The sequence below is a fragment of the Nilaparvata lugens genome, chromosome 14 (assembly GCF_014356525.2).
Source record: "Nilaparvata lugens isolate BPH chromosome 14, ASM1435652v1, whole genome shotgun sequence".
NCBI lineage: Eukaryota > Metazoa > Arthropoda > Insecta > Hemiptera > Delphacidae > Nilaparvata > Nilaparvata lugens.
In genome coordinates, this window is record NC_052517.1 from 6,350,758 (window position 1) to 6,376,647 (window position 25,890).

Consider the following 25,890-nt stretch of genomic DNA (forward strand, 5'->3'; position numbering starts at 1 on the left):
TTTGGACGTACATTTGTTCCTTATAAATTCTATGAGATCGAATGGGACTTGACAAACATACGATACACATCATATATTTGCCAAGTTGTGTTCAATCTAATAGGATTTGAAAGGACGCCAAAAAATCTTACGTTCAATAAGTATCGAATTGTATGTAACTCAATTTAGTCTGTATACAGCTTGTGAGCAAGTTGAGTTTCATCAAATGAACCATTGGGAATAATACAATAATTACAAGTACTTGATCACTGATTTACATCCAATAAATGCAGAGAATACAAGTAGGTAACAGATGTATAGTGCAAAGTAATAGATAAGTTGGAGCTACCAGCAAGAATTGCCCTCACACGGCACGGGGCGTCCACTAATGAGAGTAGTGAAGCGGAATCAGAGGACAATAAAGTATGCTAGTCGAGAGTTAGAGGATGCACTTTTCTGGAAAAATAGCCAAGTTCACAGGTGTAGCGCGGCCCCGGCTCCTTTCTTTTACCCGAAAAACAAAATTGAATATTTATTCCTCTTTTGAATAGGAAATATTGAATAGATTCGAATTTTGATTGGAAAATATTATTGTATCTTTTATAGGAGAACTGAATTACAATTTTATTATTATTATTATTTATTTATTTATCATTTATTCATCATTTATTCGTGGACATAATCACAAATCATATAAATATGATTAGGAAGGATCAACAGGCTTGGCCCAAATCTATTCCATTCCCAAATTTTGATAAATTAATAAAATGTCCAAAAAATAGGTTATGTTTCTACTGTAAAAGATTCTAGTTCAATTTTTGTCCAAAAATGAATATAAGCTAAACATTTTGAATTTAGAGAAATTGAAACACCAAACTATATTTAAAATAACACTCAATTATCACTTCTTATTGAATTAATCAAGTTATTTTATAAAATTTTGAACCCAAAAATACACACACAACTTCTCTTATCAGTTTCAACATTACATAAAACTGCATTTTGTATTGGAAAAATAATTTAACTTTTTTTTATCATTTCTAATTAAATTCTCACATCCTGTTGATTATTTTGCAATCCTTTCTTATTCGATAAACCTTCTATGTTTCGTAGTCCTGATTGAATTATTCTATTTTCTAGGATCTCGTGTCTCTTCCTAACAAGAAAGAGTTACCTAAAGAAGACCACTTGGATCCAGCCCAGTATGACGTAGTGGATACCAACTACGCTTATATAGGATTCCAGGATAGGTAAGATAACTTGAAAGTACCTATTTTTGAATATTACTAATGATAACACAAAGATGTGGTCAGATATCACGAATTTTTATTTTGCATTTTGGAGCAAGACACAGACGTTTATCAACACCATGAGTGTTATCTTCAGTATGTCATCTTTTTCACATAGGGTAAACCAGCCCACGTTGGGACAATCCCACGTTGGGACACTTGAAGTTGTGGGAAATTAGTGAGTGTTAGGTTGGCAAAAACTACGATGTTTTATCAGCTGTTTATAGCCTTAATTACAGACATAATAATTTTAGATGTAGCACCAGTCGTTATTAAAAAAAATCAAAAACATGTTTTTGTAACTTCAAAGTTTTTTTAGAAAAGGAATTTTAATTCTTACTTTAAACATTTACCATTAAAGATAAGTCTCACAGCTAATATGCATTCTGTATTATTTTATGAATATGTCAACATATAGAACATTATTGTACTCTTATTTTTAATCCACTTATTCTGTCTAAAACAAAGCCATGACCAACTGCCCACCTTGAGACAGCCCACCTTGGGACAGCCCACCTTGGGACAGCCCACATTGGGACAGCCCACATTGGGACAGCCCACATTGGGACAGCCCACATTGGGACAACCCACCTTGGGACAGCCCACATTGGGACAGCCCACATTGGGACACTGCAATCATGATATAATTATGCTCATACTATAACGATGAGTATTGCTTCTGAATCTTATTTTACTCAATTTAGACTACATATCAATGAAATAAATTATAAATGAATATGATATATGTTTATAGCCTGTAATGTACCTTCAGAGGTAGCCATTTCAAACACACTTTGCACAAACTACTTTTGGTCATAGTTTTTACTAAACAAATTTCAAATAATGTATTTATACTAAACTTGAATTTTAAAAAACATTTTTGAAGTGAAAATACACTTACTTTTGTAGTGACGATCGTTTCGACCTGTTGTTGGTCATCATCAGACTGTATGATATGTATGATAGTATTTATACTATCAATAATTATAATAAAATGTTTTAAATTAACAAAAATAATAAATTGCTCATTTTTAATTCAATATCCCAACCTGTAAAAGGGATGTCCCATCGTGGGCCGATCTTCAGCACACTCTACAAAAAAATGTTTTTGCAATAAAAAAATCAATTGACAATCAATGCAGTTGCCATGAAAGTGTAAGCAAATACAATAATAAATATAAAATTAAAAAATGTAGATTTTTTTATCCTTGTCCAAGTTATAGCTGTTTGAATTTTGGTGTCCCAACGTGGGCTGGTCTACCCATTTGTATTTTCATCAGGAATTTCATGATGAATTAAAATATCACTACATCTCACCAAACACTGTGTCCCAAGTGAAATGTTACTTTATAATAAAAACTTGAACTAGCTTACTTTTAGAAAAAATATCTATTCATTTATTTATTTTCATCCACTGACCACCTGATAAAGGGGTATAAGGATATGTCAATTTTTCATTAGTCAAACATAAAATGTTATCATCTACCTACGTAAACCTCCATTTTGAGGTTTATAATAATTTCTATACTCCTCCACTGAGTAAGCGCAAATGGACAGCAACTCTTTTTTTAATAAAAATCTGAAAACCTTTCCAGAAGTATCTTTTAAGTGAGAGGGCAATATGTTGTACATCCTATATTGTCAACAGATGGAAATTACTGAGATATTGCAATTATTCAAATGCTAATGAATGAATTATTATTATTAAACGAAAATCCAAATTGAATGCTGTAATTCACCCCGAAGACTTCTGCTACTGCAAATATTGACTGTTGGTATTGTAGCTGTTTACCCTGTTGTCAATATTTGCAGTAGCAAAAGTCTTCGGGGTGAATTACAGCATTTATAATTTGGATTTTCGTTTAATAATAATAATTGAAATCTATATTGAATGAAACTACTTGTAATTATGATACCCACTTATTCATTTAAACAGTTTAGAATTTAGTTTTGGTTGTCACCATCATCAATCTCAATAAGTCAGTCATTTACTTACATAGAGTATAAAAAGAAAGTAGATAGCTTTAATATAAAGTACCATATCTACAACTAGCTTGCCAATCAATGTGACTTTTAAATTTTTATCCAATGTAAATTTTTCTTTTTTCAATGAATTAATTGAGGAGCTAGATGGAGTAGGGGCGTAAACCAAGTTCTGCCCTTTTTCCGTTAAATGCTTTTTTGGAATCTAAGTAGTTTAGTTGGTATACCTGCAAAGTTTCACTCTTATATCTTCTTTCTCGAGATCATTACGTTGATTTTTAGGAGGCTATGTTTGTCAGCAGTTCTAGTTTCCACAGTCTGTGATCAGAGCTTTCAGCTTAGGCTTTTGGATTGGTTGTAAACAGAAATTCTTCATGATTATTATGCTCTAATACGTTATACTTTGCTTTTGAAATCTTAGAATTAACTTTGAGTAATAGAAAGTATTGGAACTTGATTTTTTTTATTCTATTAAACCTACGTCTTTACCGATACCTGAGTGATGACCAAAAGGCATATTTTTTGACAATATATTCGCAAAGTCTCAGGCAGCTACCACTTAGGTTATTGATATTAAGATGTATACAACTTTTTTTCTTATCTCATAAAGGCCTGTTTCGAACAAATTTGCAAAGTCCAGCAGACTAATACCATTTAGGTTGTTATAACTTTTCTGTTTGTTATCATTTATTATTTATTTTTGAAAAATAAATTCAATAAATATCATCATTATTAGGTTTTCATCTATTAATCATCATCCATTCAATTTTTTTATTATTTTACAGCTGAAATATAATGCAAAGTCTCAAATGACTGAAACTGCCCTTCTTCCATTCAATGTGACTTGAACGGAAAAAGGTCAGTATTGAGCTGTTGAATGGAATAAGGGCAGTTACAAGCATATTTTAAACATTCAATATAGATTAACTGTAGTTGTATACTTTGAATTTTTATATTCCACTCCATTCATAAGATATCAAACTACCATATGATACTAGTTCCAAGTATTTAGAAAAAACCTCTCTATTTTGAAACTAGTTGAAAACTTCAAGGCCCATTTTCTCGAAATCCCAATTTCTGGGTTACGCCCCTATTCCATTCAACTCCTCAATTAGTACTCCTATACTTATAATTTCTACAAACGTTTTGTGTGTAAATAGAGGGATAAAAATGAATCAAATAATAATAATGCAATACGTTATTAGGGTACGAATTGATACATTTAGAAAAGTATTGAGAAAAATTTACACGTGTAAACGTATACAGTATGAATGTGACAAATTGATTAATTATTATTACTATAATTATTATTAATATATAATATTATTATTAATAATATTAATTATTATAAATTTCTATTTTACAGTGTCAGAGAATGGAAAGATGGTAAACGTATTGTGAATGCAGTGGCAAGACTTTTACATATTCCTCCAGATACTTTTACAAATATCAGGCAAGTTTTCAATAATATAATCTACCTATACTATTAATTCATTAATTTCAAATTCTGATTAGTTGAATCAATTTCACGAACATTGAGTAGATGTGAATCCATTGAGTCCATTATTTTACTGAAATTTATTATTTCACTGGAGTTCCCTGTTATCATTCACAATTTGATTCTTGCTAATTCGATTGGAACTTTATGATATAGATTGGAGAAGGACCACTTTTAGATAGAGCCAATTATACCTTTACTTAAAGCTGCGTTTACAACAAAGTTATTAACAAAATTTTAATCCTTATAGATTCTATTAGATTGAACGGAACTTATTCATTATTTAATATTCATAAATTATTTTATTTTTAAAATAAAAATAATTATGTTATTAAAAATAAAATATTTATGATAAAATAATAAAAAAAATAATTATAATTATAATAATTAATAATAAAATAATTATTTTTTTACTTATACATTATTTTATTTTTTATTCATTATTTATTTATTCATTATTCAATATGATGAACACATAATATGTTCATCATGTGTATGATAAGTTATGTTCAATCTAATAGAATCTATGAGGATTAAGTTATTAACATTTTGTTAATAACTCATTCATTTATTGTATAAAATACTATAATCATAATACAAAATTATGACATTGGAGGAAAAACTAGGGTGAGCCTGTACTATTTCTCTCCAAAAATTTTAATAAAATGTTAATGTTGTCCAAAAGATAAGGTTATGTAATCACACACTGCTTCGTCACTTGATTTTCGGTCCAAGAATGATGATTTAAAATTTTAAACTTTGAAGGTTGATTTTATACTTAAAATAAATTACAGAATGTATCACAATAAATTAAAAACTTTAGAAATATTGCACTTATTTTTTGTTAACTGTGGTGTAAACTCAGCTTTATAGTAAGTTATTCGGTCACAATTGAATAGGTGATGAATCAATTTATCAGTGAGTTCTATTTTATATTGTATAGGTTACAACAAACTAAGTTCTCGTCTTCTGTTAACTTCTTTGAAACAAGCATTCCTTTATAATCTTACATATATTTTACATGAAACTTATATCACAGTGAATATTTTAATTTACAAACAAAACCATCAAACAATATGTTGTCATGCTGCTGCAGAAGAGGCTTGTCAGTGGCTCCAGAACTTACTTGGATTGATTAGTATTTAACATTTAAGTGTAAAATTATTAGTATTTAACATAATTATCATTAAACGAAAATTCCAATTAAATGCTGTAAATCACCCATGGAGTGATCCGTGGTCTAGTTGACCGAGCGAAGTGAGGTCTAAGATTCAAGTCGACGGCTTGGCATTTCTCTCAATTTTTAAATCTTTGAATGTTTATATGTTGCGCATTTACGGTGAAACGCGGTAATAGATTTCCATGAAATTTGACAGGTATGTTCCTTTTTTAATTGCGCGTCGACGTATAGAATAGAATAGAATAGAATATTCATTTTATTCAACAATAATACAGAAAATTTCCATACAGTTGAATAACGTCAGGAAGATTTACAGTCAAAAACTTTATAAAAGATAATTCACACGGCAAGTTATAATGTAAATCATACATTAAAATTACATTGGCATTCATGATTAACATTGAAACACACTACATTCCATTTAAAAATTCGTCAATACTATAGTAACTCTTATCAACTAATAGCTAATTATTACCTCTTATTAACTTATCTCTTATTAACTCTTATCAACTAATTATTAACTATAAGTCTGTTTTAAAGGAATGCGCCCTAGGATTTAAATGAGTTGGCAGCCTATTCAATAATTTTTATAATATACAATATTTTGGAAATTTTGCATCTCAAGGATAATATAAAATGAAAAAAGAGCCTCCTTCATACGCCAATATTAGAGTAAAAATCAGACTATAGAATTATTCATCATAAATCAGCTGACAAGTGATTACACAGATGTGTGGAGAAGCCAGTCTATTGCTGTATTTCCATTAGGTCTCTAGTTTCAATCAGGTACTTGTGGATGAGAATACTGCGTGAGGTCTACTGTTCACAGAACTACTAGTGGATAGAGTGCTTTCGTAGCAGCATAGAGATCCCGGGTTCAAACCCTCTGATTACCAAACGTTTTTTAACCAGATCACTCCCGTGTTATCGGATGGGCATGTTAAACTGCCGGTACCGGCTGAAGTATGACAGTGGTAAGGCACATTGACGGCTTAAATGATATATTCAGGCGGTGGGACCTTCCCGCAAGGGACTCCCCACCAACAAAAGCCATACGAATTTACTTTTCTCCAATTAAATGCAATACTTAATATTTGCAGTAGCAGAAGTCTTCGGGGTGATTTACAGCATTTAATTGGAATTTTCGTTTAATGATAATTATTAATTGATTAGCATTTGAAAAAATGACACTTCCAATTTATTTCCATTTGCAGTATTTAACATATTAAGTGTAAAATTGTTATTTAACCTTGGCCTATGAATGCATATAATAATATGTAGTCTTCTCATTTCAGTTTGTCCTATTCATATTTGTAAATATGCAATTGTTTTTCTGTAATATTGAACCTGATATGTTGTGATTGTTGTTATTTCAGTGTATTATTTATTTTTGTTATTTCTTATTGTGTTTTTTTTTAATACCGTATTTAACATAATGTATTGTGTTCCCATTGCAGTGTGTTTTATTCATTTTTGTAATTCTTTATTGCATTTTGTAATATTCAACGTTTTTCACTGTTTTTATTTCATTGTATCTTGTTCATTTTTGTAATATTTTATTACATTACTTGACCTATTACCATAGGTAAGGAAAGTATTGCTTTCCAAAAAAAATTAAGGTACCCCAATTTCTATATTTCTATACGTTTCAAGGTCCCCTGAGTGTACACGATATCTCATCTCCTAAAGTCCTTACAATATAAGGATCCGACACGAACAATATCGATCAAATGCAATTGAATATGGCGGCTAAAATGGCGGATATGTTGTCAAAAACAGGGGTTTTCGCGATTTTCTCGAAAACAGTTCCTACGATTTTGATCAAATTTATACCTATAATAGTCATTGATAAGCTCTATCAACTGCGACAAGTTCCATAGCTGTAAAAATTCAAGGAACTCCGCCCCATCTATAAAAAGTTGAATTTTAGATTCCCAATTATCAGGCTAAACAAAAAATTTCAGATGGAAAAGATTGAGCATGAAAATTTCTACAATGTTCAGTAACATTCTTACCTAAAATTGAAAATAAGCTCGAAATTCGAGAAAATGTGATTATTCAATTATTGCAAACTGTTGGCAACTGTTGATTCTATTAAATCATTCACTATGAAGAGATAGCAGACCTTGTGTGTCTCCAGCGTTATTGTCCTGTCACCAGCTGGCACAGATCTTTAAATAGTAGACCTGAGATGCGCGTGAACACTAGCGGCAGGTGATCAATTTTCATAACGGCAAGGAAAGATGTGTTAGTGCACCACACCAGATTTTTTATTGGGTTTTGTTTTTCAGAGTTTGATATGTATTTTTTTGTAATATTCAACATAATTTGTTTTATTCCCAATTCAGTGTGTTTTATTCATTTTTGTAATTCTTAATTTTTTTTTATATTCAACTTAATGTGTGCACTGTTCTTATTTCATTGTGTCTTGTTCATTTTTGTGATATATTATTGTGTTTTGTTTTTCAGAGTTGATAGGTATTTTTTCAAATATTTAACATAATGTGTTGTGTTCCCATTTCAGATGTGTTAAGGTCTATTTTTGTAATTCTTCATCGCATTTTGTAAAATTCAACGTAATGTTCACTGTTTTTATTTCATTGTATCTTGTACATTTTTGTTAATTTCTATTGTGTCTATTGTCTTTCAGAGTTGATAGGAATGAAGTTACATTCAAAGTGAGTCCTAAACATCACACTCCAGGGATAAATGCTTCAGAAGTTGCCAGGATGATAGGTAGGTAAAAATTCTCCATGTCTTCCCAATTCGTTTCCATAAAAAAGTCAAAATTTCAAATAATATAACTTTTATGAATGCAGATAACATTATACCATAGAGAAACAATAGCGCAAGTAGATATCCCATGGTATAGGGCGTTTATGTCGCAACTTTCACTGTTATCCCAAGCCGATAGTCCACGTAGTTTTTCCCGTGAAGGTGTATGACGCTGGTAGTCTCTCATATTGTGCCGTTCATACACTCTCATCCCAACAAAACAGTAAAAATAGACAATAATAGACAGTAATCGGCTTGAGATAACAGTAAAAGTTTCAACATAGACGCCCTATACCATGGGATATCTACCTACGCTATTGATTCTCTATTATATGTTGTTATCAAGTGCTGCAAACTATAGTTGGGTCCACGTTATAATGGCAGTGTTTGATTAGCAATGGTATTGCTATCCTTGTCTATCATTCAACAAAGCTGATAGCGCTATCTCTTTCTTGCTTTGCTCTGTCGCAGATCGTCTTTTAACAATGTAGAATTAATAATAAATTAACAAAATATTTCATCTGAATTATGAAAATTATTGAAAAACATAATTTTTTGCTTAAAAAATTATAATTGATTACTTTAAACGAGAATGAACAGTTAATATTACATCAATAAACCTGTATCAGCTATTGTCTATAGAAGGCATTGACAAGACAGAGGATCGGCAACGTTGTTCTCCTATCTTTCTTCACTGCTATTATAACGTGGACCTCACTATATAATTTGTATTTTTATATGCTGGAGTCTATCTCAAATTGTAAATTCACTAACCTTAAAAGCATAGTTGTTTGTGCTGAACAGAGGTCCTGGTTTCTTCACATCAAGACGCTCCCGCCTCTTAAAACCCCAACCCATGGCTGGGTCCAAATCACTCAAGATTTCCGATAGAGCTTCTTCTTCTGCCTCTTCTATAAGAGAAAAACACACAATATTTTGGACTAAAAATTGGACAAAAGTCGTGAAATGTAAACATAACCTATTTTTGGACAATTTCTATCTAAATTTGGGAAAGGAACAGTTTTGGGCTTTAAGCCTGTTGTTCCTTTCCCAATCATTCATAGTTAAGAATGATAGTGTATGTTTCAATGTATAAATAAATAAATAGTTTATATTTATTTATTTACTTAGTCGTACAATTAGTTTTACAGTTATATTTATTTATTTATTTATTTATTTATTCAAGGTGATACACATACTATAATTAGGAAAGAAAAAACAGGCAATTGCCCAAAACTTCTTCAGTTCCTGGATTTTCACATATTAAAAATAGTCCAAACAATTAGGTTAAGTTCAAATTTTGATTTCTGCCAAAGTTTCCGCACCATCCGAGGAAGATAACACAGATATAAAATTGATTTTGAATTTCACAATGTTGATATAAAGCCGAAAAACAATAATCAATCCGAAATTCGATTAAATTAATTGAAATAAATTAAAAATTTGAAGACAAAAATTAGACACTCACTTTCAGCTACTTTACAGCTGTTCAGCTGTATATTATATGAGGAGGCACAACAGGCTTTTGCCCAAAACTATTCCTTTTCAAATTTTTACTACAGTTCAAATCAAAATCTAGGCTAAGCTACTATCACTCATCAAAATAACAATTTATTCACACTTCAAAAAACGAAACACATCATTAATTACAAATAGATATACTATGAATTTCATTTAGAATGATATACTATGTTTGCTATAATATTTGTTAATATACTATGAACTATTCTACACTAACAGCATCCAGTTACTATTTTGGACTTTCTGAAGTTGAAATGTTTCCTAAAAGAGAGAAATAAACGAAAATAAGCTTGTCTTGCTGAATTTTTCTTCTCGTGAGATCAGCTGGATGATCCCACACACATGCACTCGTTCACTCACTTCCACGGTATCGACAGACGACAAAATTTCCAGCTGTTTTTCCAAGGACGTATTTATCCTTTTAATGTCCTTCAGCGAGTTATCTCAGGGTTGAGACCTAGTGCAATCGAATCTTCATATCATAAACCTACTTTGTTCCAAATTTCGTGAGAATCGTTAGAGCCGTTTTCGAGATCCGGTCACATACAGATATTATATATATATGTATATGTGTATGTATATATGTATAAACATATAAACATCCAAACATAGAAACAGAAATTGCTCGTTCAAATAGTAAAGGATTATGCATTTCTTCTTTAGTGGGATTCATCTAAAACTGTCAGAATTCCTTATGAATATCATGATAATGGTGAAGTTTAACCTATTTAACAGATGCTGACAGATTGAAGTATTTCTTAATACCGTACTTCTTGTGAAATATATCTCGAGGTGGTTCTTTGTTGTGCATTATAATTTCAATTTATTTACAACAGTTCCAAGATACTATTGTATCTTGTATAATTATTGTAAACTAGTAGATAACCCGTGCTTCGCAAGGGTCTATTTTAAAACTGCAAAATGAAAACTTGACGTGATAAAAAATCGAAATTTGAAAATAGACCTATAACCATCCTCGGTTAATGAAGAGTCTATATGCAAAATTTCAAATTAATCAGTTGAGTATATTTCAGACGTGATGATGCGTCAAACATAATTCCCTATTCCTTACTGTATAAGCCAGTTCTTTCCTTTATTATAGTATAGAAAACTGAAGAATAACTTACATAATACTTGGAAACCTCACAGAATCATATTGTTTTTTCCAATACCTACATCAATGAATTTTAGTTCGATTAGGATCCTTCTCAATTTGAATCAGGCAGCCTTTTGTTTTCCCAATTCCAAACAAAATACCTAAAATACTCGTTTCACTGGGAATTCGTGTCTGATAGTACATTATAACTGAAGAATATAAATTATTTCTTATTTTATTGTGATCTATTCATGTTTTTCTTATGAAATTCAATTATAGGCCTACAGCATGAAGACTATGTCCAATTAATTTGTACTGGTGGCAAAATTTTACATTAAAAATAATTATTTGATAAAATCCAAGTTCAATAGTAATGAAAACAAATTCCTTCAAAAAATAATTGATAATAATACTTTTCGAGGGAAAAAATTAAGAACAAAAAAATGGGAAGCCTCGGGGATTCGGACCGAGGAACCATCGCTCCGTAAGCAGGCCTTTTACCGCTGCGCTACATAGACGTTCGTAAATGGTAATCTTATAACCTGCTCATAAATAGACACACTCTGGGCTATGAAACTTCATGTAGCCTACGGTAGCATAGATGAATTTGAACATTAATTCTGAAAAATCTAGAAGGAAAATTGAAATTTGGGCTTCCAGGTGCACGAGATTGATATTTTTAGAATCTATGTTCAAAATTTGGAGATCTAAATCATTCCCGTTTTTCCGGTATGCAATCCACAAGTTGACATGTTTTGATGCGAACAAACGAACACACACAACCCCACTCTCTCTTATTATATAGATTATAAAAATAATAATTTTTATTATTAAAATTAATACATGTTACAATATTCATAGTAGTTGATATAGCATAAAATCATTCTATTAATTTCTTAAAAACAGTAGCGCCATTTCACCAAACTGCTAGGGGGCGCAAAAACCAATAGGTATGAGAGGGGGGGAGGAATACCACCAAAGGATAGAGGGTCCTCGGTTTCCCTATAATGTTACATTCGAAGATGTTATTATATGCTTCATTTTCTCCTGTTTTATACAAATGTGGTTGAAGTATCAATACAAACATATAGGCCTCCATTATTAGTTAACAATGAAGTATTTATTAGAAATATAGGCCTACAGAGAGGCCCTGAAGTAGGAATACACTGAAACAGATTTCTTAAAAATCATGGAAAAGATACATTTCTCTTTTATAATGACAATTTCATTGGGGATCATATTCTAATTGGAAAATAACTTTCGCAGTTAAAAAGCTAAAGATACATTAAGCTGTTCCCATAATTCTCACCAACTCTGTACATACATTTTTGATTGTCTGATTGTGCCCTTTCTTTTGCTTTCACTGTGACATCTTGCAACTTGTTAATTCTCATGTTAAAATTTATGCAACAACTCACTTATTGTACCCTGATCAATAATTTATTGTACCATTTCTATATTTAAGCTTCAATTATACCTCAGAGAAAAATATATTCTTCATTATTCCGCACCCATAGCCATACTTTCAAGGCAATTTTGCTACATTGTTGATACTGTAGAAGGAATCATACTAATGCTGTTAAAAGAATTGAATCAGTATGAGATTCTAAGGATTCGTGTAGATAGAACTGCATTTTCATTAATTATCTGATCCTTGGGGGGGCCGAGGACCCCATTCGATAATGGAGATCAAATTTAAATAAAATTTGAACAAAACAATTAAAATACACTAGTAGTTCTGTGAACAGTAGACCTCACGCAGTATTCTCATCCACAAGTACCTGATTGAAACTATAGACCTTATGGAAATACAGCAATAAACTGGCTTCTCCACACATCTGTGTAATCACTTGTCAGCTGATTTATGATGAATAATTCTATAGTCTGATTTTTACTCCAATATGAGGAGGCTCCTTTTTCCTTTTATATTATCCTTGGAATGCAAAATTTCCAAAAACCTTGTATATACGTCGACGCGCAATTAAAAAAGGAACATACCTGTCAAATTTCATGAAAATCTATTGCCACGTTTCGCCGTAAATGCGCAACATATATAAACTTTTAAACATTAAGAGAAATGCCAAACCGTCGACTTGAATCTTAGACCTCACTTCGCTCGGTCAACTATTGGCATCACCCAGCAAAGAAAAAATCCTGTCTTCTGAGTGAGAATACAAATTCAAAACATAATCCAGCTGACTTGAAGCAAAAAAGAAACAATTATATTGTATTATTGGACAGTTTTTATTCCATTGATTATTTTTAATTGAATCTCCATCACTTTAAAACATTTTTTTCTATTTTCAGTCAGTATCAAAGATCGTCTAAAGAGAGAGATTGGAGTCACTGTAACTACAGCAGGAGTTGGAGATAAGGTAAGTTCTATAAAATCAAAATCAACCTTCTCGATCACTATTGAACGAGCGTAGCGCTAGTTCCTACTTTTGACTTGGGGCTCGAGTGTCTGTTCATTGGTGTGCTTTTATGCACAAGGATAACTTAGTTTTGTTAGAGTATTTTTTAGTGTTCAAGAGTGCCTGCCTTTCAAACCAAGTCTAGGTTTTATTTACTTAGTGTTGAATTATGTCAAATTAGTGTTGATTATGTATTATGTTATATTACATACTAGCTTTCCCGGCGAACTTCGTACCGCAAAAGGTCACTCATGTTACACTTGACTTTAGTGAATCATGAAATTTATCTGACAATCAATATTTTCATTCACATCTCAATACGGACTTCCTTTGTGCTTAGTCATGCATCATTGATTATTCCGAAAACATATACTTCTCAATAAATTGGTAGTAATATCTATCAGTAAAGTGTTGAATTAAAAAAAATAGATAAGTTAAATCAGTGTTTCAAAGATGAATTTAATGTTTTCATAGTTGTCGATTGTCAATAGATGGTCCAGAAAATATGCGATGTAGTCTACGATGAATTACACAGAATTCCATATTCTTTCCATCTTCCATTTTAGGATGAATATAAGCTAAGCTAAATTTTAAAAAAATGTAAAATAGTCTGTCATTCTTCAGTGATTTATTAATGAGTGCAATATATTAACCAGATCACTCCCGTGTTATCGGATGGGCACGTTAAACTGTCGGTCCCGGCTGAAGTATGACAGTCGTAAGGCCCATTGACGGCTTAAATTATATATTCAGGCGGTGGGACCTTCCCGCAATGGACTCCCCACCAACAAAAGCCATACGAATTTACTTTTACTTATGAACAACTCTCTTTCATGAGGTGAATATCTTTTTTTCCAGTTTGTCAATGATAGGGAGGTGATAATTATTTGTATAGGTCTTCTAACGATTATCTACAGCTGGTACCAATCAACTACACTAACTTCAACTCCAAACTACCGTTTTAATACCAGTACCATAGAGAGAGAGAGAGAGAGAGAGAGAGAGAGAGAGAGAGAGAGAGAGAGAGAGAGTTGTAGAGAGAGTGATAGCCTACTTATCTAAAGTTAGTCATGCCAGTACACAATTTATCTCAGGGTGACGTGTCTATTATACAGCTGGTAACTTCAGATGCTAAATCATATTATCACAATATGATCTTGATCATCTTCCGGTAGCCACTCGGCCGAAAATTTCGAAAACATAGGTCTGTAAAATGAGTTTATGAATAACTAGCCGTCAGGCTCGCTTCGCTCGCCATATCCGTCTAGCCAGGGGGCTCCGCCCCCTGGACCCCTGACTGAATCGTCCAAGAATGAGATCAGCAGACTCGCTTCGCTCGCCTGCATTTTTCATTTGAGCATTTTTATCATATGTTAGGACAATCCAGTCGGGGGTCCAGACTAAACGTCTGGCTAAACGGATATGGCGAGCGAAGCGAGCCTGACGGCTAGTAATATAATATTCCCAGGATTGAAGTAGCAGTGCCCAATCAATTTTCCCGCGATAAGTGCATTTAAATCTTCAACTTGGTGCCAACCTAAGAAAGTCAACTCAACTTAATGCCAACCTGACAAAATTATTAATTTAGTTGCCAGTTAACAACTGTTTCGAAGAGGTACTCTTTCTAGATTATAGTTCTATAGTAACATATGATATGGGAATTTCAATTATAATTAAGAGATTGGGAGAAGAAGAATATACATGCTAAAAGGCGAACTTTAAACCCTTAAAAACAACCCTTAGAGTTAAAATATTGCCAAAAGATTTCTTAGTGCGCCTCTAAAGGGCCAACTGAACATACCTACCAAATTTGAACGGTTTTGGTCCGGTAGATTTCTAGTTCTGCGAGTGAGTGAGTGAGTGAGTGAGTGAGTCAGTCAGTCAGTGAGTGAGTGCCATTTCGCTTTTATATATATTTATATAGATTATTATTAGCCCCACTATTAAAATTACTGGTTAAAAACCATCCCCAATATTCACACAACATATTCCCAAAGTTTCATGCCGTTCTGTCAAGTAGTTTTCAAGTCTATAGGGAACAAACACACAAACATAAATAATAGTATATATTATATATAGTATATAGATTATGTAAAATTATTGACCTGACTTGTATTTTACTCCATAACTGCGTGGAGTGCTTAGGACTTAATTGAAAATATTTAAAAATCAATATTCATCGAACGAATCATCCATATTCATTCACCGTATTTTTTACTTCCAAGTATCTCTCTCTAGTCTCTACAACCTTTTCATACAAATTTGCAAATCAACAAGTCCATACAGATCAATCTGATCTTCAATTCAATCAAGTGCCATCGCAAATTTCATTCAAACTTCAAAAGTTATGAACGTCAGAATGATTTCTGAACAATTGAACTGTTAGAAGTGAGTTATGTTACAACGGTTCCTTATGTTTGGACAATTGGTCTCTGAAACAATGCAGTATATGAGTATATGTAGCAGAAAAAGGAGAAGAAAGAGAGAGAGTGAGAGGAATAGTGTGGAAGAGAGTTTCAAACAGAGAAAGAGGGAGAGTGTGTGTGGGAGAGAGAGATAATATAGCGTGTGAGTGAGTGTGAGGGGGCGAGAGAGTAAGAGAGAGAAGTGTCAGTGAGTGAGTGAGAGAGGGTGTGAGAAAGAGAAAAAGAAAGAAAGAGATAGATATAGCGTGTGAGCGTGTGTGAGGGGGTGAGAGAGAGTGAGAAAGAAAGAGATTTGGGGGGAGTGTGTGTGAGGGGGTAAAAGAGTGAGAGAGAGCTTTTTTTTAGCAGACATTGACTTTAATTCTTTAGTGTCCTATCCGGTACTACGCGATTATGAAAAACCTGCTGAATTTTATTTCAGCATAGTATTTTTGTTAGTGGGTTTTTATTTCAAATTGTGTTGTAATTATGTGCTGAATATGTTCCAGTATTTTTCAAAATGGGTTGAAATTGTAATTTTGTTTCAAAATTATATTGATAAGAATATTTTAAGACCTGTGTAAAATGTGTTACGGTACATTGTGATATAGTTTTAGTAGTGTGAAAATATTTCTAGTGAAGTGTTGGAGATTTATTTCTTTTTGTTGGACAAAATAAGAAATTGAGTGTCTTATATTTTTTCAATTATTTAATTTGATTGTATCCTCATATGTGTGACCCCTTATTCACTTTTTAAGAATACTTCAAAGTTTATTAATTTGGTAGACTTGTAGACCCACACTTTTTTCTCTTATTTTCAGTGTCTACTGTCTAGAAAAAGATATTGTGATAAAAGGGTACTGGTTTATCAGATTGGAATCCTCTTGTTATTTATGTTATTCATGAGACGATAAAGATTGGGAAAATTTTTGGTTGAACGATTTTGTTCTTTAATTAGAGATTTATCCTCAAGGTTGAATGGAAGAAGAACTTGAAAGCCCTATCTATGCCTAATAAAGATCTTCCCATTCATTCAATCAAATTTATATTTCAAATTGAATTCGCTTTTATGAATTTGATAGTATAGCTCTCTAATATTGAATACAGTTTTCGAAAACTGAATTCTCTCAATAATTCTAGGCTAGGCCTACTTATAATTAAATTATGAAAAAGATAGATGTTGATTTTTGCTTAGCAGTGACAAGCGAACTTTTAAATAATACCTGACTTTGAAAAATATATTCCGTTTTTTTTTTGAAAACTGAAAACTAGAATTTATTTTCCACCAGAAATTGTGTTTTGAAATAATTCCCAGTAGCAAGTGAATTCTAGTGGTTGAGAAATGATGGAGGATCTGCTATATCCTGTTATGGTAAGTTGCCTAATGTGGGGTGATGTCTCTTTAAAGAATAGTTATTTGTGCAACTAGTGCGCAAAGTGACAGTTTGCTGCACCGAAAGAAACGTTTACGCCCGAGCCGTAGGCGAGGGCAGAATGGTTTCTTGAGTGCAGCAGAGGAGCTTTGCGCACGTATTTCACATTAAGTTTTTCCTACAGTTACCATTGAATATGAAAAGTGGGTAATTATGGGTAAAATTGCCTGAAATCCATCAAATAACTTAGTAGTGTTTGAATGGCGAGGCGGCTGTGTGGTGTGTGCTGTGGTGGCACTGTGCTGTCGTTGTCCTCCATTATAATATATAATGAATAATAATTAGCGCGTTGTGCTTGGTTGCACCTCTGCTCACTATAGCAGCCACAGCAGTCACTGTTACCAACTTCATTTTGATTTTGCTGCACTGTTGCTCCATATAACCTACTAAGTATTTTGCGTTGCCATGTTGCAAATCTGGAGTGCAGAAAAAATTTTCCCGCACTAGAGCGGAAAAGTGATTCTTTGCGTTCTGTAATCAGTGCAGCAATGGCCACTTTTCAACGTAACTGTAGGAAAAGAAAATTAATAATGTTCTGAGATTAATTAATATTACAGATTTTATTTCAATTTTAGGCTGAATAATTAGTCTCCAAGTCTCACTTACTTTACATCTTAGACTTTTGCATAATTTGTTACTAAATACATTTTTTTTACAAATTCTATCTCTTTTTCGGTTGATTTGAAGCCATACTACCAGCCATAATGAGCCTAGCCACAGAGGCAGACTAGTAGTTCTGTTAAAAAGTTCTCTGGAAAAGTAAATGCGATTCAGGCTATCAATAACCCTGGGTAGAAGGGTAATCCTGACTAAAGAATGTTTTTGAGACGGTAGTTTGGAGTGTCCACCCCCGAACTCTTCAGAGCATCTATCAACTAATAGTTGTGAACAGTTGTAGACCTCACGCAGTATTCTCATCCACAAGTACCTGATTGAAACTATAGACCTTATGGAAATACAGCAATAGACTGGCTTCTCCACACATCTGTGTAATCACTTGTCAGCTGATTTATGATGAATAATTCTATAGTCTGATTTTTACTCTAATATTGGCGTATGAAGGAGGCTCCTTTTTCTTTTATACTAGAAGTTCTGTGAACAGTAGACCTCACGCAGTATTCTCATCCACAAGTACCTGATTGAAACTATAGACCTTATGGAAATACAGCAATAGACTGGCTTCTCCACACATCTGTGTAATCACTTGTCAGCTGATTTATGATGAATAATTCTATAGTCTGATTTTTACTCTAATATTGGCGTATAAAGGAGGCTTATTGTTCCTTTTATATTATCCTTCCAACAATTATAACTATACTTATATTTAAATTATACTATATTTCCAAAAACCTTGTATATACGTCGACGCGCAATTGAAAAAGGAACATACCTGTCAAATTTCATGAAAATCTATTTCCGCGTTTCGGCGTAAATAAACATATAAACATAAACGCAACATATAAACATTTAAACATAAACCGCCGACTTGAATCTTAGACCTCACTTCGCTCGGTCAATAACAACCTTCAAGTGCTCTCGTTCCATCTCTTTTTATTTAAATTCAAGGCTAAATAACTAGTGAGATTGAGCCTTATTTCTGAGGAAGATCTCCACTATTTATCTTGGACTTTTGCATATCCTTTGTTATTTTACTCTTTCTAATTTTATTTCAGGCTAAACTACCAGCCATAATGAGCCTATAGTTTCTAAAACAGATCACCAATATTTAACTTGGACGTTTACGTATTTGTTCACAAATTCTATTTTTTTTATTCCAATTTCAGTGTGATTGAGCCTAGTTTCTGAGGAAGATCTCCACTATATTTATCTAAAACTGCGTTTACACCAAGTTATTAACAAATTGTTAATAACTTAATCCTTATAGATTCTTTTGGATTGAATATAACTTACCATACACATGATGAACATATGTGTTTGTCAAGTTCCGTTCAATTTAATAGAATCTATGAGGATTAAGTTATTAACATTTTTTTAATAACTTTGGTGTAAACCCAGTTTTAGACTTTTGCATATTTGTCATAATGCAAATATGACAAATCTACCTATATAAATAAAAATCGAGCCTCAAATTTTGAAATTCAATAACTTTTTTTATGTGTGCACCGAATTCGATGATTTTTTTCAGTTGTGTTTGTTATGTTCAGGACCAGGTTTATGGCCTATCAAATTTATAATCCAACATTTGAACATTCAAACATTTGAACATTAAGAGAAATGCCAAACCGTCGACTTGAATCTTAGACCTCACTTCGCTCGGTCAATAAAAAATAAATATATTATTTCACAAATATTTTATATTTTATGACAAATATATGCAAATATTTATGGTTACATCACTTTTTCGTTTGATTTCAGGCCAAACTGCCAGCCATAATGAGTTTGGTCTCAGAGGCAGATCACAACCTGTACGTGTTCTCCTTCATTCTGATTGGAGTGGTGGGGGCGGTGGTGATATCAGCTGCTGCTCTCTACGTCATCAGACGTCATGCCGCCTCCAGGGAGAAACTGCAGAACCTGACTGCCCCCGACACCGAGGCTAGCAAGGATTATCAGGTAGGTAGTAATTGTAAGGAGGTGCCTTCACCAATTATGTAAGGAGTCGGTGACACATCCACTAAATATGTAAAGGGGAATGAAAAAACTATATGTAATATGTTTCGGTGGTTATAAGATAAAACAAAAGGTGAACAATCTACTATATAATTTTAATGAATCTTTAACATATATTTACATTTAAACAATCAAGATTACTTTTATTATAAGGGAACAATATTAAAATGAATTAATGGGGGAACTACTTGCTTGCTGCTAAAGATACAATCTTTGTTGTTATGAAAAATTAAAAAAGAAAACTCAAAAAGGATAACACCTACCTTTTGAAGATGGCTTCCCCCTTTGGCATTCACTGGTTGAAACGCGACGTTAATTATTAGTTAAGAATCAAAATAACTGATCTAGTGAAATGGGTTCAGATTTCAGATCCCGACTTATTCAATAATACAATATTCTCTTTAAACTGCCCGAACTGCGACAGGAAAACTGTATTATAAAACAAGAGAAAAATCTTTTCTATCCTTTTCACCAGAACAGCCGGACTTACTCACAATCCTAACGAACGAATCACCCCCCCCCCAAGCTAAATTTTAGGTATTAATATAAACTCAGTCAATGCCAAACATGAAAGCCATCGCAAGTACATATTTCTATCTATCGCACAAGCGCACGTTTGTTATTAAAAACAGAGAGAAGCTAACATTAATATTGACAAGAAACAAAATAAACAATCTTTCTGTCGATGACAACAGATTGTTCAAAGACAAAATACTGTTCATTAAACTTTTAATTTAAAAACTCTAAAATCCTGATCAATATGAGATAAATATATGATTCATATTTAAGTCCAATATGACCAGGTGACGTAATGAAGTAATATCATAGAGAATTCATTCATAGTTTGGAAGCTTTGTATACAATATACAATTCTTCATTCTTTATTTATTGATACAATAAGTACATCATTAAAATGATAGGGAGAGATAAAATAAGGTAACCATGTGCTATTCCTCTCCCAAATTTAGGTAAGGTTACTCATGGTCCGAAATAGGTCAAGTATTGTAGTTCTACACTTCATAAAATCAAATGATGATGTTGTGTATCAAGTTGGAGATGATACTGTATCATGTTGTATTGATACTGTATCATGTTTTCGTGATACTGTATCATATTGCTTTACCACACCTTTTCCAATTTTATTTGAGAAAGTGTCAATTGTATTTGAGAATAGTCACTTGTAATTGAGAGAATGTCAGATGTAGATGAGAATAGTCAATTGTATTTGGGAAGTCATCATAATATGTAATTGAGAATAGTGAATTGTATTTGAGAAATCGTCGAATCTAAATGAGAAAATATCAATTAAAAATGAGAAAATTTTCCAATTGACATGTCGTGACTCTTCTGTAGCCTACAGTGCAGGTTTGATTTGAGCAGGAAAGGATAATACTGTAGGTAGGTACTACCCACAGAGTATTCCAATAACTATCATAGGCTTTGCATGGGGGCAAATTAATATTTTCACTGGTGAAAGTATTTCCCCTGTACTGTTTACGAATGATTAATGAGAATTATTTCTATGTATGTATTGGCAACGTGACTTTTGTTCCCAAAAATGTTGTGAAACATTGCACTTGATGAAGATCAAATCCTCTATATGTTTACAGCGCAATTGAACTTCATCATTAATCAATTGAATCTCTTGATCAAACAATTGGGCAATTCTTCAATGGATTATGAGGCTTGAAAATAATGTTTTATTCAGAAACTAAACGTTTTATTGGGATATTAAATATATTATTTTATATGAGTACAGTTATGAAAAATATAAGTACTGTAAGTACTGGTTTTTTTCAAATCGTTTCCCAATTACAACTGACAACTTCTCGATTTCAAATCGTATGTCCTCAAATTGAAATGATATTTTCTCAAATAAAATTCACTATTCTCAATTACAAGTGATGACTTCTCAAATACAATTGACTATTCTCATTTACATCTGACGTTTTCTCAAATACAAATAACTATTCTCAATTACAATTGATACTTTCTCAAATACAGTTGGAAAAGGTTTAGTAGAGCAAAGTGACTATGGAAAAGTTCAAAATTCCATTGGTGAAAAATTTCATTTGACTTGGACATCAATATTAATAAGTTACAGTACTATAGTGACGTCCTCGTTTATAATGACAGTGTAGAAAGATAGGAGAACAGCGTTGCCGATTCTTTGCCTTGCCACTGCCTTCTAGCAATTTTATATTTTTGGTGGCTCCTCCAGTAATATTAGAAATATAAAATACAAAATTTTATAGCCTGACCACCACTGATAATTAAAACGCTTTTTAAAATATGCTTTTTCCCATCAAAACTACTCAGTCAAATATGCCAATGTGTTTTTGATGATTGAATATATAAATATTTAAAAATCAATATTCTACAAGAATCATTTCTTATGTTTAATAATTTCCAGGAAAGGAACTTTTTTACAATATGTTGTTGATGATTTTCCCATCAATTTTTTACAAAAATTAATTCATATTTTGAATATTTTTCAGGAGTTATGCAGGGCTCGCATGGCCACTAAACCCGCCCAAGAGGCTTCACCAGCAGCCCAGAGAATTGCCAGCCTTTCAAGGGAATCTGACAACAGTCCTTCTTCCAGGTCAAGCACTTCTTCATGGTAATATCTGTGTTCTCATTTTTCCATCAATCTTCTACTACTTTGACCTACCCTACCCTGGCAAACACTACAAAGTTCAGGCAACAGAAAATCAATTCAAATATTCTCCTACAAATTTCTTCTTTATTGATGTTGTTTGAATTCTAAATGTTTTTTTTTTTAATTTTCTATCGTTTCTCAATAATTTCTAAATGTTGACTCAAACTATCTTGCTACAATTTTCTTCTTTATTGATGTTGTTCGAATTTTAAATGTTTTATTGTTATTTTTTCTCAATTATTTTGAATCCAGCACCATGATTTCTTGTCTCAAGCCCGGTTGCATAAAAGCCTGTGTTTTACTCATAATTAAAGTCCGGGTCCTGAAGCTTTGCCTATCGACGGAGGGCCACTAGACTACAATACTACCCGTTCAAAAACATCCAACATTTTTTCAAAATGTATCGTTCCATAAGTTTCATAACAGATTCTCTTTTGTATCTTCTCAAAAGCAACGTGTTGCATCCGAAAAGATACACAAGGAGCTTTTATGTATCTTATTTATTTAATTATTTGTTGATATAATTACAAATCATATGAATATGATTGGGATAGATCAACAGGCATAGCCCAAAACTATTCTGCTCCCAAATTTTGATAAATTATAAAATGTCCAAAAAAAATAGGTTATGTTCTTACTGAGGAAAGTTAAGGTTCAAAGTTCTGTCCAAAAATATATACTAGTAGTTCTGTGAACAGTAGGCCTTGCACTCAGTAAGTTACATTGACCTGTTGTTATGTTTTCTCAAAAATTAATGAATAATTTATCAATTTAGAATGTCTAGAAAAAATCATAAATAAACATAGAGCTTTTTGTTCTATCATACCGTGACATGTTGTCCCGGAATGTGAGTATGAGCGCTGTTATCAGGTCTGGCTGCAACTGTCTACAACGTTGATGGAAAGATAAATTTTCAAGATGTTCGATGTTTTTGAACGGGTAGTATTATAGTCCACTAGACAGCTGATTTATGATGAATAATTCTATAGTCTGATTTTTACTCTAATATTGGTGTATGAAGGAGGCTCCTTTTTCCTTTTATATTATCCTTGAAATATACATTGACATGCAGTTTAAAAAGGAATATACCTGTCAAATTTCATGAAAATCTATTACCGCATTTCGCCATAAATGTGCAAAATAAAAACATTTAAACATTAAGAGAAATGCCAAACCGTCGACTAGAATCCTAGACCTCACTTCGCTCAGTCAATAAGCTAGAAATTTTGAATTTAGAATGATTAAAATACCAAATTATAGTCAAATATTGCACTTAATATCACTGCACATTGAATAATTTAAGTTATTTCAGAAAATTTTGAAGCCAAAAATGAGAATAATATATTAGGTTGAATTCATAAGCAACAGATTCTCTTTTGTATCTTCTTGAAAGCAACGTGTTGCATCCTAAAAGATACACAAGGAGCTTTTTGGAGTTACGTCCTTTTAGCACAACACAGCCTATCAGCTGACATTCTTTCAACATGCTCTTTCCATTGTGGGAGATACGTTGCAACTCTCTCATTCATGAAGATTCTCTGTGTGTAGGGAGCTTCCTCCATCTAGGGATCTAGAGTCTCTGAAGCCTGATGTTTTTGCAAAGCCGTGAATATTACCCCACCAATCATACCTTGCCTAAATGCTGTTCCAAAGTCACCAAGGCAAAGCTATGGGATGCGTACTGTAAATCCACGAGAACCAGAAAAGGCTATTTTGAAAATAAAGCTTCTCTTATTGGTTCTCTTGGAATTAATCACGACTTAAATTTAACAGGCTTTTGTGCAACAGGCAATAAAACTTTCTTTATTATTATTGTTGTAGTTTGAATTCTTCAATTGTTTTTATTGAAATGTTTTCATCAGTTCTCAGTCATTTTGAATGAGGCACCTTTTTTGTGATTGAGTATGTATAAATTTTTGTAATATTTGTTTGCACTTTCTATATTGGATGTTATGTATGTGTCTACTTATAATGTTAAACATCTGAATATAGACCACAACACAATCAGTGTCGATCCTCATCCATTGTCACATTCTAGTTACATTGGTATCAATGAGTTCTAATTGCACCCTTCTCAAACTACATGGACATCACACATTTAAATTTTTCCATTAGTATCATATTTTTTATCTCTTTCCCTGAATCATATAAATGTATTTTCAATATGATTCGCACATTTGTTTGATCTCTAGTGTCTTGAATATGATATTATCACAGTTTATCTGTACTATTTTATGTGTATAATTCTAGAACTCTCATTTCCTCTCTACCTATTAGATTTTCACCATTGTATGTGTAATTTTCAAAATATCTATATTTTCTCTCAGTCTTAATTATACAATGTGTAATTTTAGAACTCTATTGTCTCTCTATTCAATTTTTAATATTTTATGTGTAATTTTAGAACTCCCTGTTTTTCCCTCTTGTTTACATTCTATTCGATGTTTGTCTATTTTATTTGACTCTGTACAGTATTTGAGTAGTTCTGTGTTATATTTGATATCACATTCTCTTTCATTTTCATTAATTTAATGTTGTTTTTACTTTCTATTCAATTTTTGATATTTTTATGTGTAATTTTAGAACTCCCTGTTTTTCCCTCTTGTTTATGCTCTATTCAATGTGTATCTATTTTATTTGACTCTGTACAGTATTTGAATAGTTCTGTGTTATATTTGAAATCACATTTTCATTAATTTGATGTTGTTTTCACTTCTATTAATTCGTAGTAACTCCTTCTACCTATTGCTACAATCTTCTTGAATGTTTTTTAAAAACTCTTATCATCTATAAATGTTTGTACATTGTACGTTCCTCTCTGTATTCGAATTCTAGTTTTATAGTTACAATTGACAGTTTAGAGCTCGTTATTTCTAATTGGAAATTTTCAGTAAATTTCCTATGAATCTAAAAATTTCCAAAGAGAAATTGAGTGGTCTGTTTCATAGATATTTAAAAGTTTTGTATATTTTGAACAGTAGTTAATACAGTGTACACACTTGCATACTGAAATATACAAGCATA

General features: G+C 32.2%; 1 protein-coding gene across 1 annotated transcript in view; it reads left to right on the forward strand.

Annotated features, from left to right (window-relative positions):
• The window catches only part of LOC111044754, a 114,891-nt gene that overhangs the window by 71,717 nt on the left and 17,284 nt on the right, over window positions 1-25,890 (forward strand). Inside the window, exons 14-19 of the mRNA XM_039441153.1 lie at window positions 1,120-1,229; window positions 4,618-4,704; window positions 8,580-8,665; window positions 13,629-13,696; window positions 19,950-20,147; window positions 22,703-22,827. Coding sequence (XP_039297087.1) covers window positions 1,120-1,229; window positions 4,618-4,704; window positions 8,580-8,665; window positions 13,629-13,696; window positions 19,950-20,147; window positions 22,703-22,827 — 674 coding nt within the window. The remainder of the gene's footprint in view (window positions 1-1,119; window positions 1,230-4,617; window positions 4,705-8,579; window positions 8,666-13,628; window positions 13,697-19,949; window positions 20,148-22,702; window positions 22,828-25,890) is intronic.